The 27,539-nt window shown below is 45.7% G+C and overlaps 2 protein-coding genes across 4 annotated transcripts; one reads left to right on the forward strand and one right to left on the reverse strand.

The window, feature by feature from the left end:
- Positions 1-2,617: 2,617 nt before the first annotated feature.
- pla2g4ab (phospholipase A2, group IVAb (cytosolic, calcium-dependent)) lies at positions 2,618-15,865 on the reverse strand. Of its 2 annotated transcripts, none has more exons than XM_029147635.3 (19): positions 15,725-15,865; positions 14,505-14,612; positions 13,147-13,228; positions 12,919-13,067; positions 12,565-12,678; positions 12,359-12,396; positions 11,744-11,888; positions 10,841-10,977; positions 10,355-10,577; positions 10,135-10,249; positions 8,908-9,045; positions 8,745-8,834; positions 8,270-8,335; positions 7,645-7,775; positions 7,454-7,565; positions 6,934-7,118; positions 6,661-6,850; positions 5,866-6,023; positions 2,618-4,350 (listed from the first exon to the last, which is right to left on the reverse strand). In XM_029147635.3, the coding sequence occupies exons 2-19, from the start codon at positions 14,520-14,522 to the stop codon at positions 4,192-4,194; spliced, it is 2,250 nt and encodes a 749-aa protein (XP_029003468.1). In that variant the 5' UTR covers positions 14,523-14,612; positions 15,725-15,865; the 3' UTR covers positions 2,618-4,191. The 2 variants fall into 2 exon arrangements, with proteins under 2 accessions (XP_029003468.1, XP_055364227.1); XM_055508252.1 differs by lacking the exon at positions 15,725-15,865 and adding an exon at positions 14,901-14,921.
- ptgs2b (prostaglandin-endoperoxide synthase 2b) lies at positions 15,734-20,737 on the forward strand. 2 transcript variants are annotated; one of them, XM_041070443.2, is made up of 10 exons: positions 15,734-15,872; positions 16,937-17,053; positions 17,148-17,291; positions 17,417-17,560; positions 17,715-17,896; positions 17,994-18,077; positions 18,234-18,480; positions 18,589-18,875; positions 18,971-19,118; positions 19,707-20,737. In XM_041070443.2, exons 3-10 carry the CDS (start codon positions 17,273-17,275, stop codon positions 20,117-20,119), a joined length of 1,524 nt encoding a protein of 507 aa, XP_040926377.1. In that variant the 5' UTR covers positions 15,734-15,872; positions 16,937-17,053; positions 17,148-17,272; the 3' UTR covers positions 20,120-20,737. The 2 variants fall into 2 exon arrangements, with proteins under 2 accessions (XP_040926377.1, XP_029003470.1); XM_029147637.2 differs by lacking the exon at positions 15,734-15,872 and adding an exon at positions 16,587-16,744.
- Positions 20,738-27,539: the final 6,802 nt, after the last annotated feature.

Raw genomic sequence — 27,539 nt, forward strand, 5'->3', positions numbered from 1 at the left:
TGCCTCAGTGATGAATTCTGGACTTTCTACTTCTGAATCAATATCAGATAAAGTGTAAATGTGTATATGCTGAGTTACATTATCTGTGACACAATTAAAAACACAGTTCAAAAACTATTATTATTATAAGTAGATAGTAGCTACTATCAAAGTATTAAAACATGTCATGTTGTGTGTTGACTCTTGTTTGCTCTTGTACGTTTGACTTTCTTGTATACTGTGGGAATCGAATAGATTCAGAATAGATTTTCTGTTAACTTCTAGTCTCTGTCTAGTTAGCTAATTAAGTCTCTTAAATTAGTTAGCTAGTTCTGTGAATTTGTGTTAAAAAACTATGCTGTAATTTATGTTGCATGTATGTAGAACCTTGGTCCTAAAGGAACGTTCACTGTGTCCTGATCAATGTATCAATATCTCTCTCTCTCTCTCTCTCTCTCTCTCTCTCGCTATGGTCGGAAACAATGAATACAGGTTTGTAAAACCCACCAAGTGAAGCATCTTGACCAAAAACACTCACAAAGCTCACTGACCTTTGCTGATAGGTTCATGCTTCAGTGATGAATTCTGGACTTTCTACTACTGAACCAATATCAGATAAATTGTAAATGTGTATATGCTGAGTCACATTATCTGTGAACAGATGGTGTGTTGTGTATTTACTTAACATTGTCTGTGATGTCATCTTCCTGCGTCAAATCAGAATCAGAGAAAAAAAACATACTTTCCATATTGCTAAGTCCCCCTGACCGTGTGTAGGGAAGTGAGACTGGCAAAGAGAATGGCAAAAAACACGCATCTGTTTGTAGGAAGACATAGTGGATGAAAGTGCTCCAACCTTACCCTCACATGAGCTCATACTGGGTGGGAGTGCTCTGATATGTTACCAGGGGCAACGGCAACACAACAACTTTATCAATGCGGGTCCTGACCAATTCAAATCAATTACTAACATAGGACTTTCTGGGGAGTGATGAAAGTAGGACACACGTGTTTCAGAGCTGCCCTCTCTTGTGGAATTTTTCCATTTCCCTTTCTGCTGTCTAGACCAGAGGTCTGATCGCATGATGGAGAAACAATAACACATTTTAGCCACAAACACACATACATGCTGATCTTTGTATATCTGTGAGAGCTCTGATAGGTCTAGTAAAGCCTACCTCTACCTATTGTAACACAAACTCATGCAGTTTTACACTCCTCATCCTCATCAGCTCGATCAGGGAAGTGTGAGAAAGAGTTGCTCACTGACCGTAATTGTGAAACACAGGAAAAAAAAGATGATGTGTTTCCCCTCTGCCAACCAAAGCAACACACGCACGCACACACACACACCCAACCAACCATCTATACACCCACCCACCCACCCACACACACACACACACACACACACACACACACACTAACACACACACACACAGAGTACTGTTCCAATGAAACTCATACATACATACAGTTGCGTTTAGATTTAGAGGTCATTAAATTAAAGGATTAATAATAGTTTAACGCTACTTGTCCCAACCTAAACATGATGTTAAGCTTTACCCTTCCCTTTAATTTACACTCTGTAATGATTTATCTAGATATCAAAGCTTGCATGCATTGGGCATGAGTGTCTTCATCTCCAGCTTTGTGGATTGTCCCAACCCATCTGTGCTATGTGAATGAATCAGTGCATCAAAAGGAGGGGATGCGGGCGCACACCTGACCTTCACGTGAACGCTCCTTTGACACTCGCTGACGTGCCTCCTCCCGCCTGCTTTATTAATTAAGCATTGAGACGAAAAGCTTCTGACAAGCTGTCTTCAGGACAAGATGTCAGAGCTAATGTGCGGGTAGTCGGGCCAGGTGTTTCCGTGCCACAGAGGAGGACTCACACCGCAGCAAAGCGTCCTAAGCACATAATTAGCACTCTCACATGGGAGTATGGCTCCTGGATCGCGCTTTAATTGGGGAATGTAATGATTTAGTGAGCGCTGTGTTGGAGCAGGTCGCCGGGCCTCCTCCGTTCTGGAGGTGTAGTTGTGAGTGTTGTTTTGTATCATCACAACCATCTTAAAGTTACCGGTTCAAAGCAGATTAGGAACGATGAGTCAGACAGCTTCTTGTACACGACACAAATTACATCATGAGGTGAGTTAAATCACCAAATCGAAATTTTTCCATTATTCAGTTTTCTAGTGAAATTTATTGGTTGTGAATGGTCCAAGTTACAGTAATCTTGCGGTCTTGTTTACATTAAAACGGTTGGAATTTGTAAAATGTTTCACAGGAACCAAAGTAAAATATTATGGCGGGCTTTGTTTCACATCGATAGCAGAGAAGCCTGCTGCGAGTGAGAACTTTTTGGTTTTAGTGACGTGCTCGAAAGTGAGGGAAAAAATATCTGGTGATGTGCCAGGCAGACGGTGAGGAGCCAGGAATTCCACCTCATCATGAATACGCTCCTCAGTAACAGCGTAACACATAGTGATCCTGTGGCGTTAGAACTGGATAAAAAGTCCAGAAACCCATCAATCAAGCTGGAAGCAGGAAACAGCAGCTGGAAGGGCGTCTTCCTGTTACTTCAGGCCTGAAGGAAGGATCTGCAAGGTTTTAAAAGAAAACACTGCACACGAGATAAAGTCTCTACTTTATTGACACCTTTTTACATAAAAATGATTCCCTTTGCTATAATACAGTACAAACCATTCGGGAGCAGGTATTTATGTCCATTTGTCGATTCCCTAGAACCTACTACATCATATACGCTTGTAAACATTGTCAATATCATAAAATATATGTAACAAAAAGAAAATTGCTGCAGCTCAAGCATTCAAAAAATGATGTAATGCTTGTTTTTGTTGCATTAAATCTATAACCAGCAACTGGTTGGCTTTGCCTGCTTCAAGCAGCTGTAACAGATGTGTTATAATAACGGAGGATAAGGAAGCTGGTGGAGACCAAAACAGAGCTCAAACTGAGCTGGTGTCCAGAAATATGAGAAAGAAGCAACTCTAATAATGTATAAAACTGATCCACAGGGATAGAGTTATTCTCATCACGAAAGAGACATTTAAAACAAACCCCACACAAATCTACTGCGAGATCACAGGAAAAGCAAATCACAGCGCGTCGGTCACGCGTCTCTGCACCCAGATGAGGATGAGCTGGGGTGTCAAATTCCACCGCTCCGTGTGCAGTCTTCAGGGCCCTGCGGGTGTTAGTTGTAGTGTGTCCGTTTTCAGGCCTCCGCTGCTGCAGGTGTAGGTGTACAGTAGTGTGTGAAATTCCACCGAGCGCCGTAGAGAGCCTGGCGATGGCGCCCACCCGCCCTCCTCAAACGCCACTTGATTGCTCAGGTGCGTGTCCTAAAGTGCCCTTATTTGGTCGGCGGAGGAAGTGGCCTGAGGAAAGCCACGCTTGCCTCTTAGAGGCAATCCGAAACAACATGGTCTGGAAAGTCAACACACCTTGATCCGAGCGTGGGGCTGTTTCCATGGCAGCGAGTTTTGTTTTTCTAAAATGGAGGCTTTAATAGGAGACACTCCCTTCCTTGTAGGTGGGTAAACATCATTGAGGTCTCCACACGGGGTGCACTTGGCTTGAATAAAGCCAATGGTTACGAGCTCCTCATCCATGTTTTGAAAGAGAATTACATGTTAAGACAAGCCTTCGGCTGGAAAAGAAAAAAGAAAAACACGGCGAATTGCATAGTTGTACATTTGATGGAAAGAGCTCATCTCACTTCGTGCATGAGACTCACACATACACACATGTCTGCCAAGGTTTAGAACCAGACAGCCACAGGGAAGATGCAAACGCAGCGTGAGGTGAAGGCACGAGAGATTCACATCATTTGGGAACGGAGTTCAAACTTGACAATGCAGAAATGAGGCCGCGGTTTTGAATGGGACATTCGATTAGGAAACGACACAAACGAGTTAGTAGTTTAGTAGATGCTGATTTCCAGCATCCGGTCGTCCTCACTGTCAGCAGGGAAAGCGACAGTCAGCTGTGCAAATGCAGCAAGTTTCATGAGGCTTCCACCAGTAAACGACAGAGTTCCTCCCAGACACTCACATCCAGGTTTAACACCCCCTCCTGATTATAATCTCAAGAAGTAATCAACTTGTTTGCATTTTCCAAAAAGAAAATGATTCACCTTAGAAAAGAAAGAAAGCAAAAACAGTGCGTGATGTCCAGCCGATCAGGCTACTTGTCGTCGTTTCCCAGTTGACTCCACTGTTTGGGGAGAGAATCCTTTTTGAGCGACTTCTTTCTTGGGATCTCGCTGAGAGAGAAGGGGCGACAAACGCCTAAGGGGTTCTCCTTCCGGGCCACGATGCAGTCCTTGATGGCTTCCTTTATCACCTGCAGGGAGTTTTTCAAACATTTATTTCATTATACTGATTAAATGAACTAAAAACACAGATGCATGGCCTCATATTCCTCACGGTGGTGCTACAGGGACACGGTCACGTATTTGGGGACTTCTAATCAACGGATGGCGAAAGGCCCTCGGCTCTTCCTCCATGAGCCGATCTCACGGCGAGGCCTAATTCACTGCATCACATTTGAACTTTTATCACGTGACTCAGCAGCAGCGAGTGAGAATTGCTGTGACACACCCACTGAAACCAGCCATGACATGTACTCGTCGGTGTTGGACGCCCCCCCTTTGGGGTTTCACACTTTTTCTTTAATGTTGCACAATAAATTGTGACTAGGATTGAATTGCACACCTCATTTGTGAATTTGGGGAAACAGGAAACAGCCCAGTAGTTTTCCAGCAGCATAGCTAAGTGTTTCCAACCATCCGTCACCTCAGGCTACAGTCACAACTTACCAGCCTCATGGCGGCAGTGTGGGGAAAGTCATGCATCGTCAGCCACTGCAGGCCAAAAACGTGTGTAGCATCATATCTCATTAAATACATTCTAATTCTATCTACATCTCAGGTGGGTGAGAGAAGGGTCCTGGCTAAACTCACATCCACGCCGGAACAGGAGTCTCACCCACCGGAGGACTCACTGTCTGCTCTGTGGAGCAGCTTCAGTAGCAGAATGATCCGCCCTCGCTGTTTTATCGTAGATCCTTCCTACCTGCTGCGATCAGACTGTACAATCAACACTGTTTACAATGTTAACAATGTTAAACACCTTGCACACCAAAACTGATGAAACACCCACTGCATCAGTGGTAACACAGACATTCGCTTGGTGCAATATTTGGGCAATATTTGTGTATATGTACATATATGTACACTCTGATCACTGTTTAGAGTTATACTGTGCCAACTCAACCCAATCGCACTGATCTGTTTCTGTATTTTTACTTGCTGCTGTATTTTTTTCTTCTTCTGTATCATACTGTGCTGTTGCGAGACAAACTTTCCCCTTTGTGGTACTATTAAAGATTTTCTTAACTTATCTTAAATATATCAGTATACTAAGACTTGTGCATCCAGTATAATTATCACCATATGAATGACTGCCAGAGCTGACTTTAGAGTGGGATCACATTCATACAGTATGGTGCTCGTCACGTCACTCTGCGAGTGAAAGTCGATCTGACCTAGCAGCCACACGCCTACTGAAACCAGTCAAGACTTGTTCAAAAATTGCAAAAATGTTTTGGAATTGTAAAACGTTGCCCAATAAAAGCAGGAAATGGTTTTCATTGCGCTCAGGAAATGGAGGAGAAGAATGAATGAATATAACTCAGGTAGGTAAGGCTGTGAGTCACGACCAGCTCCGGGTCGTTCAAACCGGAATTCATCTGGTTTGTGTTTAACTGTGAGGTCAAAACACGTCAGCGCCAAACAACAGCTGCTTTCGCTACCTCAAAGCTATCGTCCTGCAGTAAAATCACAAGGGCCAAACTGACCTCCAGGTTGTTGAGCGTGTTGAACTCCATGAGGTCATGGAGGCGGGTGTAGGCCTGGTTGGTGTACTGAAAGTTAAAGGTGGAGAACGGGGACTCTGAGTCGTCGAAGATGTCAAAATCTGCAAAGTCCTTCTCTTTGTCATTCTCTCTGGGAACTCCTGGTGAAGCAAAGAGAAAAAGACGGGGGGAAAAATTTAAAACCATGGGATTTAAAAGCAATAATGCCATGATTCAACAGCATCCTGTATCACTTTTTCCAGGAAGGGGAAGCCCCTTCATGGTATATTCCCCCAGGCCTGAGTGGGAAAAACATACACAAACTCCATAAACAGAACCCACAGCGGAAGCATGTGGGTCGATGACCTGTAGAACGTAAAGTATATGTCGGGGGGGGGGCTCACGCTGCACGGCCTGCAAACACAGAGCACCCCCCACTGAAGCAGGAGGACCCGCTTATACCTGGCTCCTTAAAGAGCCCAGAGCTGCTGCTGGAGCAGCTCACACACACACACACACACACACACACACACACACACACACGCACACACACGCACACACACACGCACACAGCTGTGATCTCACTCAGTGGTTTTCAGAAGGATGTGGGGCCCCGCTTTTAGAAAAAACTAGAAAAAAAAACATTGGCTGTCTGGGAAATAATTTGGAATTCCTCTTTGGAGGAAGAGATGCTTCATGTGCTCTGACGGTAAAACCGCCAGATTAGAACAACAAAGGCGGCGGTGACACAGTTTTCCCCCACTACGTGCGATGGGCGCCGCGTACGCGCGCACTCACCGGGTGCCTTGAATTTCCTGAAGTTGATGTTGACCAGAACAAAGTGTATGACGGTGGGGCAGTTCCGCTCCCCCTTTCTGGGCTTGAAGACGTAGCACTCCTTCAGGCCCTCGCGGTCGAAGACTTTGGGGTCGATCTTGGGGAACGGGAGCTTGTTCATCCGGGCCCACTTCTCCGCCAGCAGAAGCTCCTGCGGCGTGGACGACAAATGAGCGAAGCATTCTCACAAAGCCACTGATGCAGGAATCGTGACATGCAGACATGAATGGGGACCTTGAAGGGGGGGCTGGAGTCGCTGGGCCGCGCGGAGAAGTCGAAGGAGATGATGAGGTTGACGGTGCGCTGTGGCCGCAGAATGAGAGGGTAGGGCAGGTTGTAGGTGAGGCCGCTGTCCACCACATGGATCTTCTTACTCTTCACGTCCAGAGGCTCGTAGATCCGATCAAACTCATCTGGATCTGAAGGAATCCCACAACAGTCACAAACGGAATGGATAAGTTTCCGACACTTATTGTGACAATGGGCCAACAGAATCTTCTTAGGTATTAGGGATGGGCGCTTCACATTTTTTCAGACTGAAGCTTGTACCGCACCCAAGCTTCAGCCCTCACACACGACAATCGCTTAATTGTAATGTAACCTCGTTGTTTATAGTAATGCCTGTACGCGTGCCAGACGTTTAGGAGTCATATATGACTCAGCCCAGAGATCACATCCCGCTGCATCTCTTGACCTTACAGGGCGCTGAGCCGCCCTCCTGCTCTCGACATTCCTCTCTCTCCTGTCACTGTACCTGTGACGGCGTCCACCTCCTCCTCAGGTGGAGGAACGTGACACGGGGCGTCGTTACCAGGGGAGAAGGGGATGCTGGTGTTTAGGTTCAGGCCCAGCATGAAATTGTGCACCTGAGAATGTGATATGGAGCGTCAGAAAGCTTGAAAATGGGAAAGGTAAAGCAATGCGAGGTGCGTTTACTTCGCTCACCTTCCCGGCGCGGCCCTCTCGGGTGTTGAACAGGGAAGATTCACTGAAGAGCGACGTGAACATCCGCTGGACCCAGCTGGCCTGGGCAGTGCGGTGAAACTCGTCTTCTGCGTCCTGGTTCTCAGTTCCACCTGAACGCCAGGCAGATACAGCTGCATTAAGCCTTGTTCAACCAGGAACAGAAACAGGAAACTTGATTTCCTGTGTTAAAACTAACAGACTCTTAGTCTGCTTCGCTGTGAACCAGCTGTTATCCGCCAAGTTTTCAATTTGCAATAATAGACGTTCTCACACTTTATCTACTCCCCTTTTGGGCCTTCACTTTTTTCTAGAACAACCCTCAGCGATAAAGAGAAAAAGAACAGACTTCCCAGAATTCATCTTGCACAGCAGTATTATGGAGTTTATCAAAATCAAAACAAGCTTCCAGTGACAACATGCGAGTCAAAGATAGAGAAGTGGAACCTTCAGCTCATTTCATGCTGACAGTGGACCTGAGCTGAGCTGTGGCATAAGATCGTGTTAAGGTGTGAACATGTGTGATATGATTCAGCGACTGCAACATGAATGAACAATCCTCCAAATGAGAAGTCGGCCTGTGAGGTTCTCGTGGGAACGTTTGTACCTTTGCGTGGCTCGTCATCGTTGTCCAAACTGTCCTCTCCAACAATGTGCTGGGGTTTGATTTGCTCTGTAAGAGACAGAGCGGTGAGTGTACCAACAATTCTTTTAAAATAAGCCACCAGAGGTGAAGTCATCGAATGCACCGACTGTTGTTCATCCAAATAAGTCACGAGAGAAGTGCATTCCCTGATCGGGTGTGGATTATTTCAGCACCTGTACAGACTGTGTGAATGTTTGAAGGTTACAAACAATGCGTTCCATCACATCGAATGTCATGAGCTACCAGAACCTAAACGTTCTCATCGCACCGCGTCATGCTACGCATTTTAAAGTTACTGAGATCACTTCAAGGTGCAGGGATAGAGTATCGCCTTGTTCCAACTGTGTGTGTGTGGAAAAGAGAGAAGGTACAAACGAGTCAGGTGACCAAACGTAAAGTCAGACGATACAGCAGCAGGAAGGAGGGGATCCGTTACCTAACTCCTCTTCCATGGTGGAGCCTCCAGCCGTGTCTTTGACTCCCAGCACTCTGTTGAACAGAATGGAGAAGGCGCTGCCCCACACACCTGACGCGCCAGCGACGTAGCGTTAGCGGCGCCGCGTGCAGTGCTGCGTCACGAATGCAAAGCGCTTTCTCACCCATCAGGAAGTGAATAGGGTTCTCCTGGTACTTCTTCACAACGGTTCCCATGAAAAACTTGCTCCCGAACAAGTCAGGCGTCATGAAGGTCCCGTACTTGGCCATCCCGATTTCATACGGGCTGAACTCCACCCAGTCTGCAGGATGGGATAGAACAAGAGAAAACGGATGAACAAACACACAGAAGCTCTGCTCAGCACTTTAAGGCAGCTGAGAGGAAACCACAAGCCCAGACAGCCAACCACATCTATGAAGGCAACCGTTCCCCATGACAGTGCACTACCACCGTCACGGTCTCACATTAGCTTGCAACTAAGCTCAAGCTGATGTCATAATCAAAAGTGATTACGATTAACTGCATGTACTACAGAAAATACCTGCAATAAATGTTTGATTTGGTTTCAATAATGCAAAATGCAGGATGCATGTATGAAAGAGGAGGAGCCCTGGGGGGTTTGAGGCCCAGACGTCCACTTGCCCCTCAAGCTTTTATTTCCAGTCCTGCCTAGAAACGCATGCAGCCATTATGTTACGTCTTAAAGCCCAAAGTTGTACAGCTGTCACATACACCTACTGTACTGTATGTAGGACACATGCAATGCCGAATTACCTATGTCACATTTTAAACAATTATTTCCCTATGATGGGTATGTGATTATTGTACAACAAAGCTTAACTTAAGCCGCTGTTAACAGCGATGTATTTCCTGTTGGGCTGACTTGGAAAGACTCTGGGGATTTCAGATAAGAGAGTATTCATGAAAAGAAAAGCAGAAGGGCAGGTCCTGTCTGTGCCAGTCACGCTTTTATTGGCTTCGCACTAGAACCCGAGTTAAGTTCTTTTACTACAGTATTCTACAGTATTCTGTCATTTGTATAACCAAAGACCACTGCAGCTTTTCCTAATTTCTTTATTCTGTTTTCCATTCAAATGTCCATTTCATTGCTATATAAAACACTCGCTGGCTCTATCAACAATGAGGAAGTGGAGCACAATATAGGTCTGACACAGAGTTAATCATGACCTTATGCGCTCCGTACACTTCCTCGATTCGACAGCCTGACACCACGCCACCGTTCATAAATGACGACGCATCGTGACACGTCCTCCCTGTGGCACCACAGCAGCACGCTATGTCATGCAACAAGTGTTCTGGGACTCAGGAAAAATGTGCAACACCTGATTCAAGATAAAAGCACTTGCTCATAGAGCAAAAGACACCACACCTGCAAACATGAGCTCGGAAACATCTGGTTTGACGTGCAGACACGTGAAGAGTGGGAGGGGACTCTGGGCCTGGTTGATCTTCTCCTGGATGTCACTTAGCTTGATGTCCATTCTCTGGCAGGAGAGACTCTTAGCGTTAATAACACTGAGTGAGTTACTATACCTGTGAAACAGGCAACTAAACAATGATATGATGATACATGATAAGGTGGCACTCACTGCTGGAACTAGCGTTTCTCCTATGAGCATACCAAAAACGTCAGTAAAGGTAACCGGCTGCCCTGAAGCTTTTTTACTCCACAGGGCCTGGATGTAGTTGGTGATGTGTTGGGGCAGCAACAGCCTCAGGGGGTTACTGCTCACTCGCTTCATCAGCTCCTTGTTGATGTCCCCCGGACCCTTGTTCGGAAAGTCGGGGTGGGAGTATAGAGTGGACATGTACCTACAGGGTTTATAAAAGGAAGGAAGGAAAGGAGGAAGGAAGTTAGAAAGAGGCAATGCACATTATGAGATCTAAATGTTGGGGTGGGGGTAGGTCACCCTGCTCCTCAATGAGAAGGTTTGTGCAGGAGGTGCTGTAGTTGTAAGGAGCCACAAAGTCCATAAACATCAAGAGGGACAGGAAAGATGGATGAACACTGAAGGACAGAGAGGGAAAGACACCGGGAGTGAGGCGAGAGCAGAGGAGGACAGATCAAATCCTACCATGTGGACCCGGACAGCCCGGCGACATACGTGGCGCAGTCCAGAACCCCAGACTCAAACAGGGCCTTCATCACACCCGAGAAGCCGACCATGGCCCGGAATCCGCCCCCTGAGCCTGCAATGGCTATCACCGGCACCTGCAGCACGCAAGCACACGTGGAGTCACAGGAGATCGATGGACGCGTGCGTCAACATCGAATTACACACATTCATAGCTGGAGTAACTTCCTCCTGGGCCTCTAAGCAGTGAGAGACAGTGACATTTTCATGTCTCAGGACATTTTCCGCCGTCGTGGTCAGTTTTGCCTTTTCAAGTACCCACGCTGGGCAGAAAGATGAGCGGAAAATTGTGAAAGCAGCAGCTGCTTATCTTCTTCCTGTCCAACGTCTGACATGTGGCGAAATGCGAGCAGGCCCGGCTGGAGAGCAGAGCCCGCCCCCGCGGGGCTAGGGGCCAATGAAAGCGAGCTAGCATTCAGCAAGTCAGCAGGTCTGCAGGCCGTAAATGATGCGGACACAGTAATAAAAGGGAAGCCGCCTCTGGACGAGGAGGCCACACACAGTCAGCCTTCCAGTCTGTGTACTGTACATCACTAGGGTGCAGCCAGTCTGCAGGAAAAAGGACGACTGGAGGAATGCGGAATATCTGGCATCTGGGCTGTGATGTCACCATTACCCATGATGGAAACAGTGAACTCGCCCAGCAACAATGCAGCAACGGAGGCACCAGCCCGTAGCTATGAGAGTTAAACGCTTTAGGAAATGGCTCGATTAGCATGAGGGTGATAACATGGAAACTGCTGCAACTTTCCAAAGCATGTGAAGTCTGTGAATTCTATATGACTGGGTTCCATGAGCCGTGCATTGGGTGCAGAAGCATCAGTCTACCACCCTAACGCCCACCTCCTCCGGAGCGCTGGGCAGGAAGCGAGGCTTCTCCATGTCCAGCAGCTTCTTGATGCCCAACATGACCCGTTCGCTGCGGGTCTGTCTGAAGCGTATCTCCTTGTCGCACAGGGCCAGGCTGAACCGCAGGTCCAGTTTGGTGCTGTGGACGCAGACGACAGAAGCACATCATCTCACCACCGCCAGTGGATTACAAGTCTTTGTGTGTGTGTGTGAGACACTGCTGTTGATGCTGAAGCTGATCGTTATCTACAAAGAACGCAGAGCTGCACATAGTCATCATCTTTGCATTGTTGCTAACCCTTCAAATATTTATGGCATTTCAAAACCCTTCCTCTAACTCCTATGTAATGATATGGAAATTATGAGGCACTTAACCCTATATTAACTCACACCCGCGGTTATTGAGTCATTGCTCCTGTGCTTATTTTAGATACAGCACGGCGCCGGTAAATTCCTGTGCTGAGCTGAAGCCGTGACGTTTGTACACAAACACTGGGTTGGATATGAATGGCATAGCTTTATCACATACTGTACAGGCTTCAGGGTTGAAGAGTGGATATAAAATGTGACAAGTGAAATTAAATGACTCCTGTGATGTTTAATACGTACCAGATCTCCAGTAACATCTCTAAATACACTTTGGTTGTCTGTCAAAACAATGAAATGTGGGTTATTGTAGAGCAAAGGAACTGGTTGATGAGGTTTGTCTGCCAGAGGCTAATCAGATCTAGAGAAAAGCATTTATCTTCCGTTTTTTCTCTGGCTGCCTCTATATTGATCGACCAGTCAAAGGAGTTCAGGGGTTTCATTCTTACTTTGCCAATGCGGAAGGTCTCCATCTTTGTTTCGCCCACTTTCAGCTTGGTGATGTCGAAGGATGAGGTGCCCAGGGTCTCATCCATTACGTAATTGGCATCCATCAGTGTTAGCTGAGTGGAAGAAGCCAAGCGGGTTTAATTAGACTGTAAATGAGAGGCTGTCCTATTACTGTCCAAGATTTCTAGATCCCTACACTACTAATCATTGTACTAATGTCCTCTGATCTTTGCTTCTAGTTTCCATGATGATACTATAAATAGGTTTGGTTAATGTGACTTCATGCTTGATTCAACCCCTGCCAGTTCCTCTGTACTGGTATGAACTGTATGAGCATGACGTGCAGGTCCGACCTCCAGGACGTTGTGCTGGTTGGGGTCCAGGATGAAGTGAAAGGTCTCGTTCCATTTCGGGTTGATGTCGTTGTCTATGTGCTTGGTTCTCTTCCTGCTCTCTGGCGCGGTGGGAATGAACAGCTCCACATACGGATCCGGGGTGTCCACTGCACAGTCGCAACAGACAAGAGTTATTACCAGATGTGCGCATGCTGAACGCCCTGCCAGCTGTGCAGTGAGACTCACACAGGTCACCCAGGGCCCCCTTGGTGACGCGCTCTGCTCCAACCACTGTCACCGTGAATTTGTGAGAATACTGCTGTTCCACCTGAAATGCAACATGCATTGAGGTCAGTGTATCGCCACAAGTCTTATCTGTCTTATCTATCTCTCTATCTGACCGCGACTGAAATGCAGGTTTGTTACAGGAAAGTCTGCTGTTAGACCATGGGTGCGTGTGTAAAGGACCTCGCTAGGAGTGAAACCACCATGACAAATTTTCTACACCGAGACTAATTTCTACACAAATTCCCAGTGGGTTTTTTTTTTCTCGCCCACTGGCAGGAAATGCATCACGTTAAAAAAAAAGACTTGCCAAAACGCTACTTCCGACGCCACCCGATTGGACGCAATAACGAGAGGACGGACCGAAAGTCCGACCTGGGATAAAAGCTGAGCCTTCGCTTCTCGCCACTCGTCTTCCTCGCCGTTGTCCTGAACGCACCCTGCTTTCTTAGCGTTTCTGAAAGCTTCCACCCACGACTCCCCGGGACGTCGAGGCAAGAACGACCTGAACAGCACGACAGCTCACAATGAGGCAGAAGGATTCTCTTTCGGGTGATGTAATTGATATTTCCTATTCTAACGGTGCACTGGAACCGATGCATTAATCATTTTCCTGTTAAGGGCTGGGGACGGCGCTGGCACCAAAGACAGCTGTCATTAAGCAAAATGCCGTCTGTTCCCTTGATGGGGTCATCGGTTCATCTCAGTGCTGACATGTAGAGACATGAAGCCGTAACCATTAACTTACTGTAGCTGATGCCTGTGGGAACTTCTAGAGCTCAGTATAATAATGAGTGACACTTTGAGGTGGGCAACACTAACTTCTCTACTGACCTGGGTCTCCATTCTCTAATGTTACAGTCTATAATAGAAGACTTTAAATACCAGCATTACTGCAAATCAAAAAGTATTAAACGCTGTTTTTCCCCGAAAATGCTTACATCTGTTAATGATCATTACATTTGTGTGTGAGAGCATACTGGGCTTCAACTAACTTTAAATGAGCCACTTAATCAGTGTTTTTAGATGGTGTGTAAAATAACTGGAAACCTATGAACGCAGATATCGTTTCATCTCAGATTCGAGTCAACCGCCATTAAACCCCACGATAACAAACAGCTGTGTTGATGAGACGTGTGCTGTGATATTTGCTCGGACCATTTCTGCCTCGTCAGTGCACGGCTGGTGTTATGGAACAAACAAGAAACGACGTCCCCTCACTGTGCAGAACGAGGGCCGAGAGAGTGTATGTGCACCTTGGCTCCTTTTCACACGCTGGCCCTGCAGGAAATAAAATAAAGGCTGCACCGAGTACTCACAATTATGTTGGAAGCCATTGTGATGTCAGATGAGTAGTTCCCAGGAAAGCTTTCGTTAAGGCGTGAATTCAGGGGAATCCGACAGTCATGAAAAGATGCATTTAGAGGCTGGAAGAGGAAACAAGCTGTAAGTTTGCACGCAAGATGCAGAATTTCAGCTTCAGTGCAACATAAAACACTTTCTAATGATAACACTAGAAGTGGGAGTTTAACCAGAGCAGCCACAGCATACTGTCCATATCCTTCTGACATCTTATTGTTATTGTCCTGTAATGACGACGACTAAAGGAACAGCGCAAATATAGTCAAAGCAGAATGTGGAGCCTAGTGTAAACGTCTAGGAGGACTATATTTAGCAGAATTGATGCTTTCGTTTTATACTCGCTGAATACGCACATATAGATAAGAGATTTGCATGGACGGGCTTCTGCGAGCGTGTCCGTGCGCGCGTGCGCTGGCGATAGCGTATCAAGGTCAGTGAGCCCTTTCTCAGCTGTTCACCAAAGCGTATTATCCCGCCGGGACTGCGAGCACGTAGGGCGCCGGTGCGTTCACGGCAGCGGTCACGTAGTCCGCGCCGGCGGTCCAACAGAGTGCCAGAGTTTCCTGCAGAGTGCCAGCGCGCGGTGCCCTCGTTAGGGCTGCGCGGCCGCGGTGCGCGGCGCAGCAGCCGCGGTGCGCGGCGCGACGCTTTCACGCGGGGCGCAAAGTGCGACGGGGGCGCACGACGAACCCGCCGGGCGCGACGCAAAGCAGCCGCACTGCAGGTCGGAAGCACGCGCCCGTTTGTCCCGTAGAAGCCTGGACGTGTGAGCGTCTCGGGCCACTTCCCTTTAGCGCACTTCCTATTTGGATTGGTTTCACGGGTCTCAAACACGGACATACTTTGATTCTCATGAGATGGGGAAGAGTAGAGTAAGGGAGGATCTGACGGGGCAGCGTAATATTATCGTTGCAACATAAAAACGAAACTGTCGTGTGTTTTAACAAACGTCTGACACACAGCATCGGGACGGATCCTTGTTTATGATTAGATCATATTATAGACAACATAGTCCAGCGTTTAAAATGACGAAGTGACAGTTTCCTTGTCTTCTGAGTTGCGTAAAGTGACCTGATCGCGCAGACGCTGTCTAAACCACGAGGAGCAGTAATTTTTACGGATCTTTCCGCTTCCCTATCCGCAGACAGCCCGTTATCGTGTAAAGATGTAAACTCACCTTGGCCGGAGAACGCACCCAACTAGCAAACCCCGAAGAATGCCATGCTGATCGAGAACATCGTCCCTCGACTGCAGGACTGTGGAGGAGGCGCTTCCAGGACTAAAACAGCCAAGAGCGCAACAAATCGCCAAACCAACAGAAAAAGGTTTGAATGCACCGTGAGAACTTGACAAAGAGGAAAAAGTAACTAAAACCCCGGAGATAGTCAGACTGTGAGTCGCTGGGTCTCGCCTCAGTTGTGGACGTCTTCCAGCGTCAATTGCGAGCGCTAGTGCGTCAATGACGACCGCATGGTGGCGCGTGAGTCAAATAATTTAGGTGTTAAATGTTTCAGCGGTGTTTCAGGTATTTGTGTCTATAGCGCTGTGTCTAGATGTAATATATATCGCCTTTAACCACCGTTATTGTCATAGAAAATACAATAATACGTTATTTCAAGCGGCACAAATTGTTATTTTTGTACATTTTTGCTATTTAATCTGAAATTCCATTTTAAATACTACAATAAAATTTAGTCTTTCTAATAATACATTTTGGGTATATAAATGTGTTTTTGTTTTTTAATACCACTTTATATTAACGCTTAGAATAAGGCATAAAATTATTGCGATAACGCATAAAACTCGTTACTGGCTATTTGAATCTCGGTTAAAAGACAGAAATACTAGTTATTATTATTTATATATTTTTAAAATAAAATTAGTAAATTATTAAAATCATAATTTAAACTGAGCCTTCGTTGCGTAAAATAAAATATTCCAAACTGCTTATTGCCGCCCAGGGGCGGTCCATGACCATAGATGGCTGTTCCGGGGGGGGGGGGGGGGTGGCGGACTTCCTTAATAAAAGCGGTTTGAGGAAGCAGGTTGGAGCAGAATTGCAATAACTCGCAAAAGTGCGAAGGAGAGAAGCTATACAAAAAGAAAAAGAAAGACTCCTGAGAACTTCTGTGGACTATGAACACACTCGCTTTTTCCGCTTTCCTGCTGACGCTGGGTCTTGTTTTATGCGAAGGAGGTAAATAGAAGAGAGGGAACAATTTCTAATAACCAGAAACTATAATAAAAATGTGCCTTAAGATTTTTTCACTTACAAATGTACTATTTCCCACTTATATTTCTAAAAGCCTCTACATTTATTAATCTAAAATCTTTCCAGGAGGACAATCTAGTTTGTGGGAATCACCTGACATTCAGTGTTTTCTTACAGGTAACCCATGCTGTTCAGAACCATGCGAGAACAGGGGCGTGTGTACAGCTCTGGGAACAGATAATTACGAGTGTGACTGCACACGAACAGGATTTTACGGACAGAACTGCACAACGCGTAAGTATGAACGGAACGACAAGCCGGATGAATCTGAAGTCAGGGTGCGTTTCAGCCGGGGTTTAATCACCTTCTTTTGCCCTGGTCTTCACAGCTGAGTTCCTCACGTGGCTCAAAGTGTCCCTGAAACCGTCGCCCAACACAGTCCACTACCTTCTCACACACTTCAAGGGCTTCTGGAACATCATCAACAACATCTCGTTTCTCCGAGATGCCATCATGAGATATGTGCTGACATGTGAGTGTCTCGCTGCAGGCGAAATGAGGAGATGGGTGAAAAGCTTCCTTGAACCAGTGCAACGAGTTACAGAGAAGCAGCTGTTGTGATAATAGTAATAATTATGCCTTTATTCCTCCTTTTAGCTCGGGCCCACCTGATTGATAGTCCTCCAACTTACAATGCCGACTATGACTACAAAAGCTGGGAAGCCTATTCTAACCTTTCCTACTACACACGCTCTCTCCCTCCGGTACCAAAGGAGTGCCCAACCCCCATGGGAGTAGCAGGTACCTTTAGAAAACCGGTTTTCTCAGATTCTTGAATATAGAACAATGGCATCTTTGCCCCATTTCGGGATAAAGATTGTCTTTGTTGGGTGGAAAACACATCTTAATAAAATGAGTCTGATTATTTGTTTTGTTGTATATTGCGTTCTTCTAGGCAAGAAGGAGCTGCCTGATGTTAAAGTGTTGGCGGAGAAGCTCCTGATGAGACGACAGTTCATCCCGGACCCACAGGGAACCAGCCTGATGTTTGCCTTCTTCGCTCAGCACTTCACCCACCAGTTCTTCAAAAGTGATTTTAAGAAGGGACCTGCGTTTACGCTCTCCAAAGGTCATGGGGTGAGTACAGCAGGTTTTAAATAGGGGAAAACGAGCATCTGTCTGAATAACGAGTGATTAAAAAAACAAAATGTATTAATAATGTTTATGTTGTCAGGTGGACCTCAACCACATTTACGGAGACACCCTGGAGAAGCAACACAAGCTCAGGCTCATGAAGGACGGGAAGCTTAAACACCAGGTACGAGCGGGCGCAGACGCAGCGCAGACGCAGCGCAGACGCAGCGCAGACGCAGCGCAGACGCACGCAGCGCAGACGCACGCAGCGCAGACGCACGCAGCTTTCAGATGACACATGTGTCTAAACAGCCGCTTCCTCTCTTGTGCAACTGTGCAGGTCCTGGATGGAGAGACGTATCCCCCAACAGTGAAGGAAGTGGAAGTGGAAATGTTCTACCCACCGCACGTGCCCGAATCGCACCGCTTCGCCGTGGGCCACGAGGCCTTCGGCCTGGTCCCCGGGCTCATGATGTACGCCACCATTTGGCTGCGGGAGCACAACCGTGTGTGCGACGTGCTGAAGGAAGTGCACCCCTACTGGGACGACGAGCGGCTCTTCCAGACCGCGCGCCTCATCCTAATTGGTGAGTTTAGCTCCGAAAGAAAATTCACTAAAAGAGTTTAAATGGGGAAAACAAACAGAGCCCTTTTTTTGAAAGCTCCAATAAAATATACAACGCTTCATCCTCTAGGTGAGACCATCAAGATCGTCATTGAGGACTATGTGCAGCACCTGAGCGGATACCACTTCAAGCTCAAGTTCGACCCCGAGCTGCTCTTCAACCAGCGCTTCCAGTACCAGAACCGCATTGCGTCCGAGTTCAACACCCTGTACCACTGGCACCCGCTGATGCCCGACTCGTTCCACATCGAGGAGAAAGAATACAGCTACAAGCAGTTCGTCTTCAACACCTCCGTAGTGACCGAGCACGGCATCAACAGCCTGGTGGAGTCATTCACCAAGCAGATAGCAGGACGGGTAAGAACTCCAGCTGATCCTGTTCTGGCAGAATTATATATAGCAACTATCATTACTAATTTGGTTCTAAAGGTTCTGTTTTCTGTTGCTTTCAGGTTGCTGGTGGCAGAAATGTCCCGGGGTCTATCCTCTACGTGGCCATTAAGTCCATCGAGCACAGCAGAGAAATGCGGTACCAGTCTCTGAACGCCTACAGGAAGCGGTTCTCCATGAAGCCTTACAGCTCTTTTGAGGACCTGACAGGTGAGACGAAGTGAAGATCGCTTTAATGATCTAATACTGATGCTGTTGTTGTTGTTGTTGTTATCCACATGACGTGAAAAGGAAAGTATCTGCTCTATTTCTAGTACTGTCATGAATAGATCGCAACGTTTGAATATCTTCTTAAAGCATGTATGTCGTTGATTGATTGGTTTTAGGGACTCGAGCACCGCTTTAGTTTCCTGCAGGTTAGGAATTTATTTCCGCGACACTAAAACCCAGATGTTCATTTCATCTTGAGACAGTGTAAGCAGATTGTCATCACAGAGAGGGAGACATAAACATACGAGAGAGACCTCCTGCCTCGGAGAAGGCGGTTTAAACTCCACAGGATTTACTGTTGACTCTAAAGCTAACTCTTAGGCATGAGCAAAGAGGTTTGGGAACGCCTGTGAGAGGTGAGGGAGGGAACAGTGAAGTAGAGGCAAGCAGAGACATCCTTTTTTTTTATCTAAGGCGCTGGACGTGGACCAGACAAAGCTCATAACTCGTGTTTGGACTAGCGGCTGAGCCGGTGAGAGCAGCCAGCGAGGACCTAACCAAAGCTGTGTTGCTGTTTGTGTTGCCCAGGAGACACAGAAATGGCGGCGCTGCTGGAGGAGATGTACGGACACGTCGACGCCGTGGAGCTGTACCCGGGCCTGCTGGTGGAGAAACCGCGGCCCAACGCCATATTCGGCGAGACCATGGTGGAGATGGGGGCCCCCTTCTCCCTCAAGGGCCTAATGGGAAACCCCATCTGCTCCCCGGAATACTGGAAGCCCAGCACCTTCGGCGGCACCGCGGGCTTTGATATAGTCAACAGCGCCTCCCTGCAGAGGCTCATCTGCAATAACGTGCGGGGCCCCTGTCCCATGGCGTCCTTCTACGTGCCTGATGTTAAGGAGACGGGGTCCACCATCATCAACTCGAGCACGTCCCAGTCGCGGGGCAGCGACATCAACCCCACAGTCATTTTAAAAGAAAGGACTACTGAGCTCTAAAGTTTTATAATAATAGGTATTTTATAAATATATATATTTATTTATTTATTTTTTATTTATTGGTAATTTCTATTTATAGAGTAAAACTGAAAAGTAAAAAGAAAAAAATCTGCAGTTTAGACAAAACATTGTGTATTTTCTGTCAGAGTTAAAGCCAGGGATTCTGTTTATTTATTGAAAGATGCATTGTATAATTTATTTTTTTAGTGATGACCTCAATGACTGCAAATGAATACTTGAATTTTAGTTGAGTTTTATTCATAACATTACACTTCTTTCCATAATGTTTCTGTAGCTGTATTACTGGTTGAATGTTGTACATCACAGCAGTTTGTACCACAGTACACGCTGATTGATCATGATTTTATTTAATGCTTGTTAAAGTATGTTATGTTACTATTTCAGTATTGCTCTAGTATTGGTACTTTTTTCTACTTAAATCTGTGTGTTGGGTAACAAAACAGCATTAGTAACTCTGTTGATAATTCTGCCTAATATTTTTCTAAAACTGTTTTTTAAAAATGTGATTGTTTGGGGTCAGGGTGAATGCAGTTGACTTCAACTGTCAGAGCAAACCGACCTGCAAAACTGACTTTTTTTAATAAATTCTGAAAGGAAGTGCGGCAGTGCTTTGCATTCTTTCACCACACGCAGTGAAGCTTTTCACACAGCAGTTCAGACACAATTAAACAAAACCCAACCGCTTGTCAATTCTGTAAATCAATGGGCATTTGCCCACTGAGCGCCGACACAAATTCAAATGAAAGCTGTTCTTCAACCCTTTGGAGCATTTGTAAATGGTTGGGCTCTTTGGACAGGTTACAGGTTAGTTTTCACCACAGCTGTCAAATTCACTGTGGATCTAAAATGGTAAATTGTCCCCCTATAAATACAAGCAAATGTCACCCTAGTGTATGATGGAATGAGCTAAAAGACAAAAGGGATCCAAAGGATATAAATGAAATGCGTTCAAAATCAATATACGGCACCTAGTTCTTACACATTTATGATATTTCATTTTGCCTGGGCCCTGTGACTCCAACAGGTCACAACTCTGGCCTGCTTCAACCAACAGGTGCCATTGAGGGCTCAAATAAAAGCACACAGGCCATAGAACGACCCTATAACTATATATTAGCATTCACTGTAACCTAAAAGCTTATATGTAACAATCTGGGACAATAATTCAAGGGTAGGAAAGACCAGGCTTCACTTTCTGGCCTTCTGACCTGACTGGACACGGCTGTCTGAGCACCCCACCCCCACTTGTTGCATATCTATGCGTTCGGCACACTCTCATCTACACGACGTCGTTTTCTGTTTTCGAACTGCAAAGGCAGAGTTAACGCTACACGCCTGAGAGTGGGGAAGCGGGGTCCCTCAGGAAGCTGAACATGATCGGCTACTTGTTGCTGAGGAAACCCCATACAGTACTTGGGTCTTTACCTGTTTCCTTGTTTTTTAAACAAACGGTAAGGGATACTACCTCTATCTTCGATTCTCCACAGAAGTTTTACTTTATTCCGAGTTATGGGCCATAGAAATGAAGGAAAAAATTTTTTCGCTCAGGAGTTGGAGCAGAACACTTGCGGTTTTATATACCCTGTGTTTTGGACTGAAACGCTTTACTCGAATATATTCGCTGGACCATAACAAACTGAATGCCACCAAACATGACGTGAATGGACGATGTATGGGGTTCAGACATTTGTCAAAAGTAAGTGATGGAAAGTTCATGGATTTATGGTTATTGGTTTTTGAGCATTTAATGATTTTTGTAGCTGGAAATGGTTTATATGGCCAGAAAGACAGGAGTTGCAGCTTTCCGGTGATGTGCGGCATGTGGGGGTGGTAAACGAAGGCCATCATAAATTCCTAGGGCCCAAAGCTTATTATTTGCAAAAAAACAATCCCATTGATGGAGTTCTGTCTGCAGGTCGGACATCGTTGCACTCAACATCAAATAAGCAGAAGTAAAAGTGAGCGTCAACTCTCTTTAAACTCTTTAAACTCCGCCTACGTTCCCCCGGTGATTCCTCGTGTCAACAGCCACACACCCGCGCTTTAGATTTTGATCACAGCAGATAGAAACGTGTATAAACCTGACCACGAAGTCTGCCAGCCGTGAAGCAACTCTGGCAACGGGCTGTGGTGCGTTCAGTCAGGTGAAGTGAAATTCCCCAATAAAGTCTTTGTGCTTCCTCACATCTGTCAATGCTATACTACCGTCTCCGCTGAGGTAAGAGAAAGTGGTTAAACGATTTCGCAGCTTCATGCTCATCCCTAAAACCTTCCACTGGTGATTGAGTTTCGGACCTCTTACTGTACGAGGTGTGAGGGCCCGGCGCTCAGCCCAGACGCAGAGGAAACTGTGCCTCAGCCTATACGGTATTGTCTCGGGTTGGCACGGCGGCTGATGCTGGGTGCACGTTCCAAAGCAGCGTGGTGGAAGGAATGCTGACGTGACTCGCCGCACAGACTGATGAGTCAAGGCCACAGAGCATCGTCCACATCGGACGCAATGAGGCTAAACTTTCCCATCCATTCACACATTTATTGTCTGGGACCCTTGGGTTTTACACATGCACCAGCCGGGAAATTGCATCAATTAAGTCATGTGCATCACTTGTCATCTTTGCTGAACTCGATGGAAAGTCTCTCCTCCGTCTCATAATCTTTTATCTGACCAATGAAAATGACCTGATTGTCTGTGCGCATTACGCCTTCGATCATATTGTTGTTACTCCATTATGCGTAAATGTGTGGCATGCGTAAGCCCTGATCTTAGGGATCGAGCAGGGGGAACACATCTCGCTTTGTGCTGGTCTAATGAGGATGAGCAGGCTGTGGGCGTAGATCAGCAGACCTCAGTGTGTGTGTATTTTCCCTCTGACCGCTTCTGGACCCCTCTTGTGATCCAGGGCCGCAGTTACGTGATGTCTTGCAGGTGCCAGGGGCCGGGGTCCTCTAGGAGCAGGCACCTGCTGCCGCTCATGAAACCCTGAAACGCTGGCACTGAGCCGCCGGCAGCCGTCGTGTTTGTCTGCATACACTTTTAAAAAATGGAAATGAAAGTAAGTATTTGCAAGCTAAAAATAATAATTGTCTGTGATCTTTCCACCGGTCCTCATGCTGGAGAAAATGAAACCATAGAGTGTCTAAAGCCTTTACTGGAAATGATGCTTAGTAAAATAACTTTTTCACTGACTAATAATTTACTTTCAGCTCCAGGTCAGTGAAATCATTGTGCGACTTTCTGGCAGCTTTTGCTTTACTGTGAAGTCTTGTTGGGCTTTGAATTACTCGGCAAATGCAATGATGTGGCAGCAGCTGGTCCTGACATGGGTCCACTGCTTTGCTGGGCACAACACTTGCAGCTTCCACATTTTCACATTCATGCTATTTTTTTAATACTTTCATGAGACAGCTGTTGACCCGGTCACCTCAGGTGTCGGGAACATTTTTGGGAAAAATCTCCTGTACAGTCACAAGTTTGCTTTTGGTTTCTACTGTATTTCTGTGATAATGTGACCAAGATGTTTGTACAGTATGTGGTCATTACAGAAATCCTGTGGAGCACAAAGACAGGTCATAGACAGTAAACATGCAATTAAGGTGAATTTATAGGATATAGAAAGTGGGTCAAAGAGAAGACACACACACACACACACACACACACACACACACACACACACACACACACACACACACACGTGCACACACACAATGGACCATTGTGCATTTATGAGGAAGAAACGGCTAAATTACTCATCCGCATTGTTGCTACCAAGGAAATTGACCAAACAATAATAACAACTGTGATACTTTATTGATTCCTTGAGGGGAATTTACATTCGGAGCTGCCAGACAGTTGACGACATCACCATTGCAGGGTTTCGCTGTCTCATCCAGTGGTGTCTTCGCTGAAAGAAACTGAGAGTTGAACCAACAACCCTTGGTTTAAAAAGAAACTGCTCTACAAACAGAGCTACTATAAAACAAACCTAGCTCTAAATGGGGTCTAGGCTGATTATTACAAACGTGTGTCGCCATTACCCAGAATGCACAGTCAGCGTTGTTGCCTGTGTCTGGGCAGCTGAGTGCTTCTAGTTCCAATGGATCTGACGCGTGCATTACAGAGCAGACAGAAACTACCTGTGGTATCGAACCTTTTACGGTCGGGCCGGAGGCGAGGATCCCACAACACTACAAGACACAGCAGACACCTGTCAGGGATCACCCACAACATGAAGTCACCTCGCCTCACACACACACACACACACACACACACACACACACACACACACACACACACACACACACACGTCACCCTGTTACTCACATCCCTACGCTCTTCACAGTCACACACTGTACAAACACACGGGGCCCGACGACGCAGACGCATGGAGCCACATACCACAGTTGTTACATCTTTGTTTAATAAACTCTGATAACGACCTGTCCCTGGAAACCTGAAACGCTGGATTTTCAAGCGGAGCTTTCCAACCTCCGCAGCCGCGCTGCGTGGGTTCGGTTCACACGCTCCGAGAGCAGCGTCGATCCATTCATTAAACAGCAGAGCGTGTACTGTTGTTTCTGTTCAACCCTGCTCCAGCTTTATGTGTCACAGTAAGACCCCACCGTCCAGTGAGGCCTCTATAAAATCTATTGCGCAAGAATGTGTGTCCTTTCAGGTGCTCGTCACCTGCGCAGGTGTACAGGTGTTCGTATGGAACTCAGGGAGCGATGACTCACACTTCAAACCTCTGAGTCCTTTCCTTTTAGGCCGCCTGTCATTTTCTGTATTACTTTAAAAGCCATTTTTCATGCTCGCTCTGGCCCAAATGTTTGACTTGCTTCCAACCTTTGAACCAGTTTGATCTGTCGGGTTTTCAGGTTTTTAGTTTTGCGCTTGCCGTTGTTGGCACAACCTGCATTGTGAACAGGAAGAAACTGACATGTATTTTGCATTTCCCTTTGTGCGATGGCCAGGTTTAAAGCTATTTTTGAGGTCATTTTTAGCAGCTACATGTGTTAGTGCGAGTGCGCCTCCCCCGTTCAGTCTTACTAACCTGGCCTCATTGTTCTACATCGGTTCCACGTTCGAAGCCCAGAGGCGATCGCTCTCATCCCACTGGACGACGCCTGCAGCTGCCGGTAGCAGCTCGCATGTAAATCAGTCTCGCACACGCACACATTTACATGCATCTGTAGCTGACACATGCGCAGCTCCCATAGTTTACAAACAAAGAAATCAGTCACATCTATTTCTGGACTTGGCAGGAAAGTTGTAAATATGTAAAGCTGAATATGTTTCTAATGAAACAACCTGCAGAAATTCAAAGAAATTAAGATATTTCTGGAATATACTGAACACATACATCGACATATTTGGGGCACGTGTCATTCATGGGCTTTGGTATCGGTGTTGCTCCAATCTCTTTCTCACATCCTCCTGTGACTAATCTGTTCAAAGCGACCTAATAGGTGATTACACCAGGCGTCTTCAAAGTGTGCCGTAACACGGTGTCTGGAGAGCTCAGTCTCTGACACACTCACTGCATCACCTCTGAGCTTGTTACTTTTACTAATTCTTTTGCTCCAATGTCACGTGTTACACCAGAAGCATTTATGTCTGTGTTTATGTTATGACTGTGATGATTTAGAACAGATTAATTACAACTAAACAGCTCTTTAAGTGGGTGCAGAGGACACAGATTTGCAGCGGCTGTAAACATAATAAAATATCAAATACTACCTCTGGCTGTTAACATCTCAGCCTCGTGCTTACAGTATGTGGCTGACATTTACGACAAATCAATGGAAAGAATAAAACTCACACTCTTAGACTTTGCTGTTAAAAAACAGTTATTGCAAATTATAAATTTAAGTCACATTTTTACTGTGTAATGTAGGAGAGAGTAAGAGTTAGAGTTAGTTTATTAAATGTGTAGTCAAAGTAGTGTAAACTGTATTGTCAGTGTGTAGTACTAGTGTAAAGTAGTGTATTTAATTTAACAATACAAAATCTGTAGAAAAGGTGTAAATAAACAGTAAACAATTGCTAAATATTGGCCAGTATTTTACAAAATAACAGTTTTTTTCTGTATTTACTAAAACAGTATTAAACTGTAAATTTCAGCTACATTAAAGCACCATTAATGTACAGTTAAATGATGGCAATTGTGCTTCCTGTACTTTACTGTTTTTAACAGGAAAAAGTTACAAGAGAAACAAATGTGGCCAGTATTTGGCAGAACTATTAATAATTGTTTTGTGATTTGAATGTGTGTGTGTGTGTGTGTGTGTGTGTGTGTGTGTGTGTGTGTGTGTGTGTGTGTGTGTGTGTGTGTGTGTGTGTGTGTGTGTGTGTGTGGCTGACCTTTCACACACTCACACACATTCTTTACACATAGGTAACTTTGTTTAAACAAAGGTTGGTTCTAAGTGTCTGGGAAAGTGATCTCAACTGGTTTCGGAAGCGACGTGCAACTGACGGGTTTCAGGTGACAAACTCAACCACTCACCCGACTTGTGTCATTCTGGTGAATTAGACTGAAGGGACATTCACTTCTGAAACAAGAAATTACAGTACACATGCACCTAATGACTCTTCTATTAAGTAGAAACGCTTAGTCATCAAAGTCTCCTGTCGTCACTTGCAATCCTTTATATTTCTACTCTATTTGCAGAATTCATCAACTTGCTCTTTGTTGCGTGAGTTGCCAAAGGTATGAAGGAGTGTAGTACTGAGAAAAAAACTTCCGCTACCGGTGAGAGGTGTTCTCAGAAGAGATGATGCTGTGTTTAGGCATGTTGGCATTTCTAAGAAGACCGAACCATAATAGTAGCCAAACGTTATACCCATATGAGGTAGTGCAGAGGTTGGCATCTGGAAAAGAAAAACATTTTACGCAGGCGTTGCAGAGACAAAACTGCTACATTGTCTTAACATGGAGTCAGGAGGCAACTTAAGCCACAGTCCAAGAGGCTCCCACTTTGTACAGGAGGTGTATTTAGACGTGCACAGTCTCACAGGAAAGAAGATTATTTTGTATTTTGTCTCTGTTTTGTAGTTTGAAGAGATGCTAACTGAGATAGAGGTCCCCCAGACGTAATTTAGGCATACGGTCCTCTGAATTTGTACTGTTTGATGCAAACTGACTTTTTACACACACTTTCATGCGGCTGAGCAGCTGAGTTACCTCATCTTGGTTTCAGGTGGCTTCACATTCTCACTGAATGTCAAAAAGAAACGGTTGTAGTTTCATTCAAAATTAGAATAAATGTTTTTGTATTGATCATTGTCTCAAGCCAAAGTTTAATAAACTAAAAGTAAAATACAGACGAGCAACTGAATAATTTTCCATGAAGATATTGATTTTCTTTTTAGTTCAAAACCTTCTTAAACTAATCTAAT

The sequence above is a fragment of the Betta splendens genome, chromosome 4, assembly GCF_900634795.4.
Source record: "Betta splendens chromosome 4, fBetSpl5.4, whole genome shotgun sequence".
Taxonomy (NCBI): domain Eukaryota; kingdom Metazoa; phylum Chordata; class Actinopteri; order Anabantiformes; family Osphronemidae; genus Betta; species Betta splendens.